Raw genomic sequence first — 12088 nt, forward strand, 5'->3', positions numbered from 1 at the left:
AATAAAGTTAAATGTACCGTCGTCACTGGAGTAGCAATTATGACAGTGCAGCTTGTGATTTCGAACGCGCACGTCTGTACCCATCAATCCATCGCCGAGACGCACATGGCATACGCAACATTTGAAGCATTCCATATGATAAAATAGTCGTAGACTTTCGATTATCATTGCGGCGCCACGACCTAGGAATTGAAAAAAATATCGTATTGATAAGTGTATATATAATGGTGAAAAAATGCTCAAAAAAATTCATTCGATTTACCTAATTCCTCTCCGCAATGAGAACACTTTTTCTTCCCACTCACGCTCAGCATTTTTTCTTGATTCCCGTTATTATTGGTGATTGGGGTATGTTGTGTCTTTTGAGATTGTAATGTGTACTGTTGGTGTTGCACAGGCGGTTGATGTTGCAAGTGTTCTTGAGTGTGAACGTGTTCTGATCTGAAAGGATAAAAAAAATATTTTTTCATAAAGAAAAGTAAAATTTAAAAAATATAAGTTATAATTTAAGAAGAAAATATAAATCATAATTTAAAAAAAAGGAAACATGAATTATAAACAAAAAAAATATAAGTCATAAATAAGAGAATTATTATTCTTAATTATCCTTAATTAAGGATAATAATTCTTATTATTAAAAAAATATTTTAATAATGTCATAATAAATTATTATTTTAATAATATAATATTATAATAGATTCCGGTCTAGAGGGTTCAAAAAATCGATTTTTTTGCATTTTTCGCAAGTATTTATCTTGTAGAATAACTGTGTGAAAGGATTTTTACGAGTTCGCATTAGTTTAAAAGATATAGTGCGTCAAAGGTAAAGAGCCCCACCTTGTGTTCACGCGCAGGTAAGAATAAAAACGGCATTGTAAAGGGATTTTATTGCGGGTCAGGCTTGAGGGACCGTTATTTGGGAAAATCGAAGGTTCTAGAAACGTTTGTTTTGAAGGTAGGATCGATTTTGACCTGCCTAGAATAGAATAACTATTTGAATTTTAGTTTTGCTTCGAACGTTGGCACGAACGGACGCAAGAAACTTTTTCGCTTATTTTCAATTAAAATTCGATTAAGAAAATGGATAGAAAGATCATGATATTAACGAAATCATCCTCAACGTCAACAAAACAATTTTGCATGAAAAAATACCTTCAAAAATCGGGCTTCTAGACCGGAATCCTCCCTTAATAATAAAGAATGATGTTCTATATTTGATATAGATTTTCATAATTAAAATGAATCCGTTTGTAAATCGTGAAAAAAAAATATTAATTAAATATACCTTTTTCTTGTCGAAAGAGGTTTCTCTTGCGTTTTATTCTGCACTCTTTGCGTTAGAGTTTGTATAATAGAATCGGGTAGCGGTTTGCTATCCGTTCGAGTTGGAGTATTATATGGTACGGAGGTGCCAGTTATGTGCGGTTGAGATTTCCGCGCTGGCGACCGTTGATTTCTCTCATTAATCCTCCTTTGTTCTGCCTCCTGTCGAGAGGAAATGTACAGTTAGAGTAGTAAATAATTTCATTCACTTATCCACTACTTATATACTATTAGAAAAATATTGTATTTAATTTTATCAAAAAAAATTAATTAAAAAAAATTTAGTTAATCTTGTTTAGGACAAAAATTAGGTCCTCAAAAAAAAAAAAAAAAAAATTAATTCTTAATTTTCTGCACGTTCAAACATTATATAAGAAAAAATTGACGTTTATGCTAGTTAATTAAAATAATTATTTTATACGCACTTGAATGAGCCAATGTTGATAGTTTACATCGTGCGCGTTTCTCGGCACGTCACTTTTCCTCCGCTGAACCCACTGATCGCCCTGGACAATTCGTGGACGTGGCACCGCGCTTAACGCCTGTAGGGTTTGTCTTGACATTTGCTGGCCAACGTGACTCGCGAGTGTCGTTGCTGATGCGTTCTCTCGAATCGATGCGTCTACTTGTTGGGGAATAGAGTCCGCGGACGGTATGCGGCTGTTTCTGTGCATTGAATGAAAAAGTTCAACAATTTTAATCATATTTAATATTTAATTTGATAATTTATATAATTTCACGAATTTCATGGAGAGAAAAATATTTTAACTTACAGAAAAGGGAAAGAACATTATTTATATTTACCTGATAGTAACATCTCTCTGTCTCTGATCCAGTATACGTGGTTTGGAAAGCGGAATCGGTGGTGGCGGTGGTCTCCTCCTTGGTAGCTCTTGAAACTGTAAATTTGGCATCGAAGATCTATAATTCACCGTAGGCGCATGATACTTGTATTGCTGCGTATTTTTAATAGAATTCTGCGCAACGTCCTGCAAGGATTTCCACTGCTCCTGCAATTGCTCCGCCAATCTAAGTTGCTTTTGCTCACGATAAGCTAAGTTATTCCGTTGCCTCTTTAATTCTTCCTGCTCCAATTGCAGAAGTTCTCTTTCTACTCGCAACACCTCCTACAAGGATAATATATTTCTATAATTTTTAACATTTTCCTTATTAATTTATTATCTTTCTAAACATATAAATATTTTTAAATTCGTAAATCAATAAATATAATTTATTAAAAATTCTCACTTTTGATTCTATAGAAACTATATAAGATACATACATATCTCAATAAATGTAATAATAAAACAAAATATCTTGAAATATATAAAAAAATCCATTTACATATCGTACAAAAATTTAAATAAATCTATATAAAAATATTTTTATATAGTATTTATTTTTAATATTTTATATAGTATTTATTTTAAATATTTTCAAATACTTTAAATTAAATGTTTTTAAATAAATTTATAAAATAAAATATATACATATTTTGTTTAAAATTCTCACTTGTTACTTTCGATTCTGGAATAAATATAATAATAATAAAACAAAATATCTTTACAAATATGATTTTAAAAAATTGTTTAACCTATTGTAATGCAAATAAGAAAATTGAATCAAGTTAGCCTGAGATTAGTCAAGATGTCTGAAAGATACTTAAAAGAGACAGCAATGAGAGATAAACGGAATTTTGATACGGATATTTACGTAAAAGTTCAGTGCAAACAAGCAATTAAAAAATTACAGTAACAATTATTGCCTTACCCCGGAAGGGAATTCATCTTCGTTGTTGCGTAACCCAGCACCGACCAATGCTTTGCTCTGCGAATAATTAGCAACAATCCCTCCATCAATATTTACACTACGCTATATACTTAATTTGCACCGTCTACTATTCAATAATCAAATCCTTCGGGCAATGTTTGCAGCAAGAAATGAGATTTTACAAATAAAAGTAATGTCGAGTAGAATTAAATAAAAGGAAACATTGTTCGAAGGATATACAATATGTGATAATAATAAACACTTTTCAAGCTATCGGTTAAAAATGCGTGCCACATACTAAAGGAAATATGTGCATAGTTTCTTACAAACGAAAAAATTGACAGAAAAATGTCACAGAGAGAACACAATCTATAGAAAGATAGTAGGGACTTCATTCTAAATTCACTATCTACTTTTTAATTTACTATCTACTTTATAATTTTACAGATTATCTATGTTAAATGTTAATACATTTAACACATTTCGAGGTTCATGAATTTGTTATGCATTTTTAGCCTTTTGAAATATAAAATTAATAATTTTAAATTAATAAAATAAAATTTAAAATTAAAAAGATAAAATTAATAAAATAAAATTTAAGATTAATAATATTAATAAAATTAATAATTAATTTGTTAGTTAAAGTAAAGATTTGCCTTGTAGAATAAAAATTTTCATTTTCATGAATTTTTGTACAATCACTATAAAAAAGTTAGTTCTTACAAATAGATAATATTTAGAATTTTGAGATTAAATGTTATAAATGTTATTAATATATATATATTAATATTATTATTAATAATTTATTAAATTAATATTACTAAATTAATATTTATTAATAATTACTATTATTAATAATTGTAATAAATTATAAATTGTATTCAATAGACGCAATTTCAAATTCATGAATTTCAAAATGTATCAGATGTATTAACTTTTGACATAGAGTTGCCTTTTAATAAATCGACTTTTTATTTTCACACGTTAACTCGTCGCTCGAAGAAAAAACCGAGCTAAGATTGATCTTACCTCTTGCTCGCGAATTTGACTTTCCATCGTTCGGATGCGTAACTCCTCCTTGCGACACGCATCGGCGACCCTTCGTTCTTTCTCTTCAATCTCGTTCTGCATTCTCAGTTGTTCCGACTGCATCTTGAGCTCCCCGACGTCCTTTCGCTTGTCCCCGACGTACTTTGCTTCCTCCTCCTCCTCCTCCTCCTGCTCCTTCTTCGTTCGCGCTTGGGTCTCCCGCTGTTTCGCTGTCTCATCGCTGTTTTGCTGTTGCTGTTGCTCATGCGAGGAAACATCTTCCTGTTTGCGTGCGTTGCTGTCGTCCTTCTTGCGAAACGCGTCCTCGTTGCAGCGCAGAAGTATCGCCTCTCTCTCCAGTCGCTTTTTCTCTTCTTCGAGTTCGCGCAATTTGTGAGCCAGCCTTTCTCCCAAGTCACTGTAATGATGTGTGATGATTTGATGACGTTGTTTTTTTTTTCTTTAAAGAACAAAGGCCAGAAAATGTTGGAAAAAATTCAAGATTGACATTTGTTGTGCTTGAAAGAATTATAAAAGGAAAGTTTTTCGTGCCAGCCATTATTTGTACCTGTTGTACTCGCGATTATCGCCGTATCGCCACTGTTCCTCTTTCTCAAGAACCTCCATGATCTCCCGCTCCTTTTTCGTGATCTCGTCTTCCTCGGAAGAGGTTACGCTGGCGCCAAAGGGTTCACTGCTTTGTCTACTGTGCTGCGACATATCGGGACTGACAGGTTGCTTTGCCCAATCCTCTACGTGACCCAACTCGACTCCGGAGTCTCTCTCGTGGCTGGAATCCTGCTCGTAGTTACTGTCAGTATCGTAGGACCGACGATGAAGCTGCTCGATGCGCCTTTCCTCGGCCAGGATCGCTGCCATGTCGGGTGGTTTCGTTAACGTTAATTCGGGCTCGAGATCATCATCATTGACCTGCTATTAATAGAAGAAATATAATAATATTCGCTCTTAAAAAAGACTCATCAAGATTCATGAAATTTCATTGTAAACTTTAAAATCACAGATGAAAAAAAATAAAACAAAATTTTTAAATCCTTTTAAAAGAAATTTTAATTTTCAAGACAGAAATAATAGATTTTTATTTTCGCACTTACCCCTTCAATACCGAGAAAATCCGAGCGTCTTGAGCGCAATTCTTTTTTTATCCTGCGAGTGGAGTTTAATCTCTTGAGCGGCTCCGACGAAGGATTCTCATCGTCGTCTACCGGAGGTGGTGGTGGCTTTTCTTTTGGTGGTTCCACACTCGTTGGTGGATTCAGAAGGAAAGGTTGATCGGCAATTATCTCCTCGTCATTAGATAGGGTAAGTGGCAGAATCTGTAAATTTGCCAGAAAGATCAATTAAGAAAAATTTAAGATTTATGTAATTATTCTTTATCAATTTTTCTCTTATAAAAAAAAATTTCAATAACTAGAAAACTTGTTCGACGATCTACTAACTGGTTTGGAAATCGGCGAAGCTGGGCTCGAGATACGTAACCCGTCGACCAGACCAACTTCTTGTTTGACCAAAGCCTGGTTCGCCGGACGATCAGCTGTTGATATGACAGATGACATATCGCGAATATCGCTATCGACACCCTTTTTCGTAGGAACGGTGGTAGTGATGGGCATTTCGACACTCGTCGACGACGTCTCCGTCGTTTCGTGCTGCTCGTGTAAGACTGCCGAAGCCACTAAGCGGTTCGCAGCTGCCTCCTCCTGGTCCGTCTTCTCGATAACAATCCGTTCCTGAAGAGACGAATCGCAATGTATTCCCAGAACTGTACGTAAAACGCGGATCGCGCTCGCACAAATTTTGCAACGCTACATTCTATGTAAATCGACGGATCGTTTAAAGCAGTGTTTCTAGAAAAACCTATGAAAATCGAATAAATTTTGATTAAGAGACAAATCTCATCCATTACAATATTCTGACAATCTCTATTTAATGCTTGAGGATTTTTATACTAAATTAGAATCTATCATGACACGGGATAAGTGTGATATTCGAATGGTATTTAAATTATGTCATTGAAAAATATTGCCTTTCAGTTTACATACAATTATTTCAATTAATTTAAATATCTAAGAAATGTCAAAATATGTTTAAAAAATATTTCAAAATAAAAAAAAATTTCTTTAAGATTTTTGAGGATTATGCAACCGCAAATTTAATAATTGTCATTAAATGGCGTAATATAATGCGTAGATTTTTAAAAAAATCCATGAAAATTGTAGGCAAATAAATTCCCATTAAAGAACAGAACTTATCTATCACAGTATTCTGACAATTTCTAATTAATTTTTCAGGAATATATTTTACACCAAATTAGAATCTGTCATGATACGTGTGGTATTCGAATGACAATTAAATTGTAAAAAATATTGCATCTCAGTTTTACACAATTTTTTCAATTAATATAAATATCTAAGAAATGTCAAAATATGTTTAAGAAATATTAAAAATAAAGAAAAATTTCTTTAAGATTTTTGAGGATTATAACATCTGTAATCGGTGAATTTAATAAAGTAATTGTCATTAAATGACGTAATATAATGCATCTAATATTTCTAGAAAAATCCATAAAAATTATAGGCAAATAAATTTTTATTAAGACAAAACTTATCTATCACAGTATTCTGACAATCTGTAATTAATATTTCCGGAATATATTTTACATACAATTTTTCCAATTAATATAAATTTCTAAGAAATGTCGAAACATGTTTAAAAAATATTTAAAAATAAAAAAATTCTCTAAAATTCTTGAAGATTATGCATCCGTGAATTTAATGAATTAAATAACATATCACGAAGAAATAAAGTTAAATGACATAATATAATGCGTCACGACAGTATTGTCGCAAGCGTCTCTTCTCAGAAGTAAAAGAGTTGCATGAAAAAAATGTTGAGAAAAGGTTTCGCGCGCACTAGATGTGCAATTCTTGCCGTGGGAATATGCGGATGCATTTTACCAGGTCGATGCGCGTTGCGTAATATTGCAAGTCCGATGGATCTTTCGCGGATCCCTGCAATTATATGTGCTTTTCTCTGCGATTTGACACGCCTTTACAAAGGAGATATACGAGCACGTTGCGATATTAAACATAGATAAATGCGGATTCGAGAAGCACTGATTTTGAATAATGATCCGAGCAACAATCGTCATATTATGCAATTCCTTTTCATATCACAGGTTCTTCAATTACTTGTCAAGAAAAATATCACTATACATAATTTATTAAATGCGCGATACATCGTTGCAAAATATGTGGATAACATCGAGCATTTTAATAAACATTTTTTGCAAGATGTGTTAATATAAATACTACAAATTAATGTGTTGAGCACGTGGGTGGTTATAAATGACTGGTGAAATATTGTTTGATAAAAACCTGTCAAAAAATTTTCCAAACTGTTTTGCATGCCCTGTAATATTTTTTATAATAAAAGCATATAAAGCTTTAATAAAATTATAAGCAAAGGAATATTTTTTTTTATTAATAAAGCTAAAGCTAAAATTATAAGCGTTTGAAAAGAATTATATATTTTTGTTAATAAAGCTTTAAGATGAGAAATGCAAATAAAAATACTAAAAAAATTAATGCGTCCAAAATAATGGAATTATTTAATCAACTGTTAAAGTGCATTAAATATTAATTTTAATATATATTCTAGATTTAATATTAATTCTAGATATATTTTTCAATTCTCTACAACTCTTGCCTCATTTCCACTCTATTTCTCAAGGCCTTTCCTTAAAAAAATTACATTTCTATGTAAAGATAACATATCACTAAGCTAAGTTATAGCTCACTTTGAATTTTTTTCTACAAGCGGATACACGAGTAAGTAATGTTCTTAGTCTGTCAAGAAGGGACTACAGGTATATCGATCAAAGCAACGATCACGCGACTCGCGTACACTTCAAATACTACAAATTAAAAAAAAATCGCACTTAACACACCCGTATACACAGTTTAGTAACCCTCACCTTACGACTCATACTCGCAAATTGCATGCAGGGAGACGAGAAACACACGCGGAAGGAGAAACTACGTTCACTTTCTCAAGTTGCAAGCGGTATATTATATCGTGCACACGCCTCGAAAATTGTACAGCCACTAGATCACCGTGATCTCAGGTGTGTCGGACTGATTAAAAGGCACTTTGCGAGCACATGACGCGATAAGGTCTTTCGGCGGTCGAGATAAGAAAGATACTTAGCCTGCGCTATCACGAGGCTCGAATTCTCCAATGGAGTGCGGGTGTGACGCGATACGTAATTTATCAATCAAATGTGGTAATTTGACTCTAAATGAGATTGATAGGGAAGCGATTCGACCAGGGTCTATCTCACGTCGATAAGTGACAAATCAAACGCGACTAAGACCTGCGATAAATGACAATGGAGATACGTAAAATATTTAACACGTATTAATGACGAGGTATCTACTTCATGGAACCCTCCTGAAATTTTCATTAAATTTCATTAGAATTCAAAGATTCTTTTTTTTAATTCTTTCTTAATAATTTTTTCTTATATTGTAAACAATCGAGTAAATATTTGTTTAAAATATCTTATAAATATATCTATCTTTTATTTATATATTACAAAATATTGTATATGCATTATATATATTCTTTATTATAATTTTTATTTGCATAAAATTTTAATTTTTAGTTCAACTTTCAAATCAAACGCAACTATAAGACCAGCGATAAATGATAATGGAGATACGTAAAATATTTAACACGTATTACTGACAAGATATCTACTTCATGGAAACTAATTACCTATATATTCTTTATTCATTAAAAAACTCTTGAAATTTTCATGAAAATCATCATATATAAAAAAATATAATAATTTCTGAAATTTTGAATAAAATACCTGGAGGATCAGGAAGAATTTTCAGAGAATTTTTTACAAGATTTTCTTTTTTAAGTAGATATCCTCATCATCATTTTTTACATTATTTTCGTCTTTATTTTTGAATTACCAACAAAATTATTTTTGTGAATCATTTTAATTTATACATATATATATATATATATATTTTTTTTTTTTATTCATTCATTAGTAAAATATAGAAAGAGAAAAAAATTCGATATTTCTTCGAAGATAGGCCCTGAATTCGAACAAGCTATCCGTACAGCCATGCGTGTCTCGTGAAATTTGTGCGATTTGTTTTGGGATCTACTGAAAAAGAAAGCCGTTCGCGCCGACACGGTATTTTTCGGGGCTAACACACAGCTCAGGCAAATCGCTGCTTGCGCGATGCAATCAAAAAAATTATGACGTCTTACCTTTCGAGTGTATATCGAGGACGAGACACGTGGAAAGAAAGCGATCGCGAGGCTCGCGCGCCGACAAACGAGTAACAATCGTTGACGGTGACATGGATGCTTTCATCATCCGGCACGTCAGCATGAACTCTTTATTAATAATTAAATGCCATTGCGATTGACCTTTGACTTTGCGCGCGTCACGATGTCAATGATGTATCTACCGTACTTTGAACGCGATTGCTATTAAAAGCGCATATTTCTGTACCCTATTAATCTGGAGATAAACCATCCCAAGTTCTGAAATTAAATTCTAATTTCAACGCTAATAATTTAATTCACGATAATTCTAAATATATTAGAAAATAAAATTAGAATTGATTTTCTCAAGTTATTCATATATATATATATCTATATCTCGAAAAAAACACACATTAGAATAAAATAATAATTAAACAAATTGACAGAAGCAGAATGAAATGTTCTGGTTGAATAAAATTCACATAAATGTGTGAGAAGAGAATATAACAAGGCAAGTTTCGTTGACCAGTGTTTTTGTATCTTATGTATTTCATCGTTGCTCGTTCTCTTTCGACCGCTACAATACATGACAATTAATCATAATCGCGCGTCAAGTGTCAGCGTGTTCTTTCAAAGTTCGCTGGAAAGACCGTTACAACAAATGCAGCGAGGCTTACATTCGTGCATTTATTCGGAGAACAGACCGTGATATCGTCTCTGTACAGTTTCTCGCGCGATTGATAATTCTAATCGCATGTACTCGACTTAATAACGATTGATCGCATTCGGTAATTAAGATTGGAGGAGCGATTGACTGTTTATATATCACAATGGCTTATTCTTTCGTACGATCGATTTCGCCAATCAATCTTTAATCTTAATTTTTAAGTGCCCTTTTTTTTGATTGGTTTTAACTTTCCCCAATTATGGTCAGCGTTGCCGAAATCGGTCGTCGACGTCTTCTCGTTAAAAACGGCATGTGCAATGTATTTGACAGCACTTGGTCGCCTGCTGTTACGTCGCAGACATACCGTAAACATAAACTTTATTGCAAATCATTATGCCGTTATAATATATATATATATATAGAGTAACCGTTACAATGTACAAGCGCTTTTGTATATATAACCCGATTTAACTCTATAGTAGTGCCGGAGATTATCTTATAACCTGCTCGCACCTGCCTCGCGCCTATTTACACGACTGATTGACGGTACAGTTTAAGTTTAATTTCGTAGACGTGATAATGACCTGTGCGTTATGCTAATCCTTTAGTAATAATAATAATAATCCCCTCGAAAAAGATTCCAAGAACCAGTAACAGACCGGATGACTCTTGTAAACGTTTTAGATTCATTCGACTCATCAGTTGACAGATACGAGAACACCGGCTAAACCGTTCAGCCACGACAGAATTGCTCCTGGCATCCTCATTCTCTCAACATGTCGCATGTTTGACGTTTCTCTGAGTCCGCGTAGCCCCCACTGAGATGTAATCTATGTACAAGATCTAGCACGGTTTGTCTAGAAGCTGATCAAAAGCGGAGGACAGTACTGGTTATTGTGAAAAAAAGAAGAAAAAAAAAAAAAAAAAAAAAAAAAGGGAGTCTCGCACTTTAAGACTTTTTCGAGGCGTTGCCGGGTTGTTGCTGATCGTTTCTAACCTCGGTCACAGAACCATGCTTGTCCCCTGCGTGTGTCAGATGATTCACCGTGATGAACGGCGTCACTGGCGGCGTCGTAGGAGTCTTGCCCTGAGGTACCACTACCTTCTCGCACACCTCCACTACGGTTCGACGACGTTCCGCAGGTAGTAGTGACGTCTCTTCGTGGCATCGCGCGTTTCCTGAGACAAGTTTCGACGAAGGAGAGGAAGGAAGTACGGGTTGTTCCGTTGGACTTGATTGGATGGATGTTGGCGAAGAGGAGAATTCGACGGAGGAAGTAGGAAGAGTCGTTTCGGACGTTCTCCAAATCGGACTGGAAGTCTGATAAGTCGTCAAGGACTTATTACTCGCCTTTGAAGGTGAAGCTTTGAGGGCGGACGTGGTCAAAACAGAGTCTTGCCCAGACGAGGACTTTGCAATTTTACGAGAAAGAGGGGTGGGAATTTTGGATATCGTTCGGGAAGACGTGGGTTTGGAAAGCGAAGGATTGGCCTCGACAGTTGGACCAATTGGAGTTGTCGTTCTGACGGAGGGGAAAGATAATTGGTAAGTTTCCGCGCTAAGAACGACATCCAAAGGTGCCGGAGACGGAAGAGCGTTGGTGGAAAAGTGTTCCTTGACGAGATTCTGCCGCTTTGTTTGGCCAACGAACTTCGGTCTCGCTTGCTCGATGGAAAGTTTCAAACTGGCTGACACTATAGACTCGTTGAGATTCGGTTCGGAATCTGTCTTGAGCTCGGCCGCGTCTTTGCCGAACGTCCGCGACTTTGAGAAGCTTTCGGGAGTGATTTCTCGCGGAGGTGCTCGATTGGGACTCGGATGAGTGGCCGGGCGAGACACCGAGGTATGCGATTGAAGTGTATTAGGATTAGTAGTAGTCTCTATGTGCGGCTGTGATTTGTTAGTCGATAGTTTTCCAGAGCTGTCAGCAGTACCCTACAGAATCAGAGAGTTACAACCCGATTTGTAGTCCCATTGTTCAACCCATA

The 12088-nt window shown here is 34.6% G+C and overlaps 1 protein-coding gene across 9 annotated transcripts in view; it reads right to left on the reverse strand.

Annotated features, from left to right (window-relative positions):
* Positions 1-12088, reverse strand: part of Smash (smallish) — a 68926-nt gene that overhangs the window by 1568 nt on the left and 55270 nt on the right. For 3 of the 9 annotated variants that reach the window (XM_072897979.1, XM_072897980.1, XM_072897986.1), the window contains 11 exons: positions 11097-12035; positions 5580-5870; positions 5235-5456; positions 4691-5055; positions 4123-4582; positions 3094-3150; positions 2128-2450; positions 1749-1989; positions 1286-1485; positions 263-441; positions 18-182 (listed from right to left, as the gene is read on the reverse strand). In XM_072897979.1, the coding sequence (XP_072754080.1) occupies positions 18-182; positions 263-441; positions 1286-1485; positions 1749-1989; positions 2128-2450; positions 3094-3150; positions 4123-4582; positions 4691-5055; positions 5235-5456; positions 5580-5870; positions 11097-12035 (3442 nt within the window). The remainder of the gene's footprint in view (positions 1-17; positions 183-262; positions 442-1285; positions 1486-1748; positions 1990-2127; positions 2451-3093; positions 3151-4122; positions 4583-4690; positions 5056-5234; positions 5457-5579; positions 5871-11096; positions 12036-12088) is intronic. The other 6 variants (XM_072897984.1, XM_072897982.1, XM_072897983.1 and 3 more) reach the window with 6 other exon arrangements.

The sequence above is a fragment of the Anoplolepis gracilipes genome, chromosome 8 (assembly GCF_047496725.1).
Source record: "Anoplolepis gracilipes chromosome 8, ASM4749672v1, whole genome shotgun sequence".
Classification (NCBI taxonomy): domain Eukaryota; kingdom Metazoa; phylum Arthropoda; class Insecta; order Hymenoptera; family Formicidae; genus Anoplolepis; species Anoplolepis gracilipes.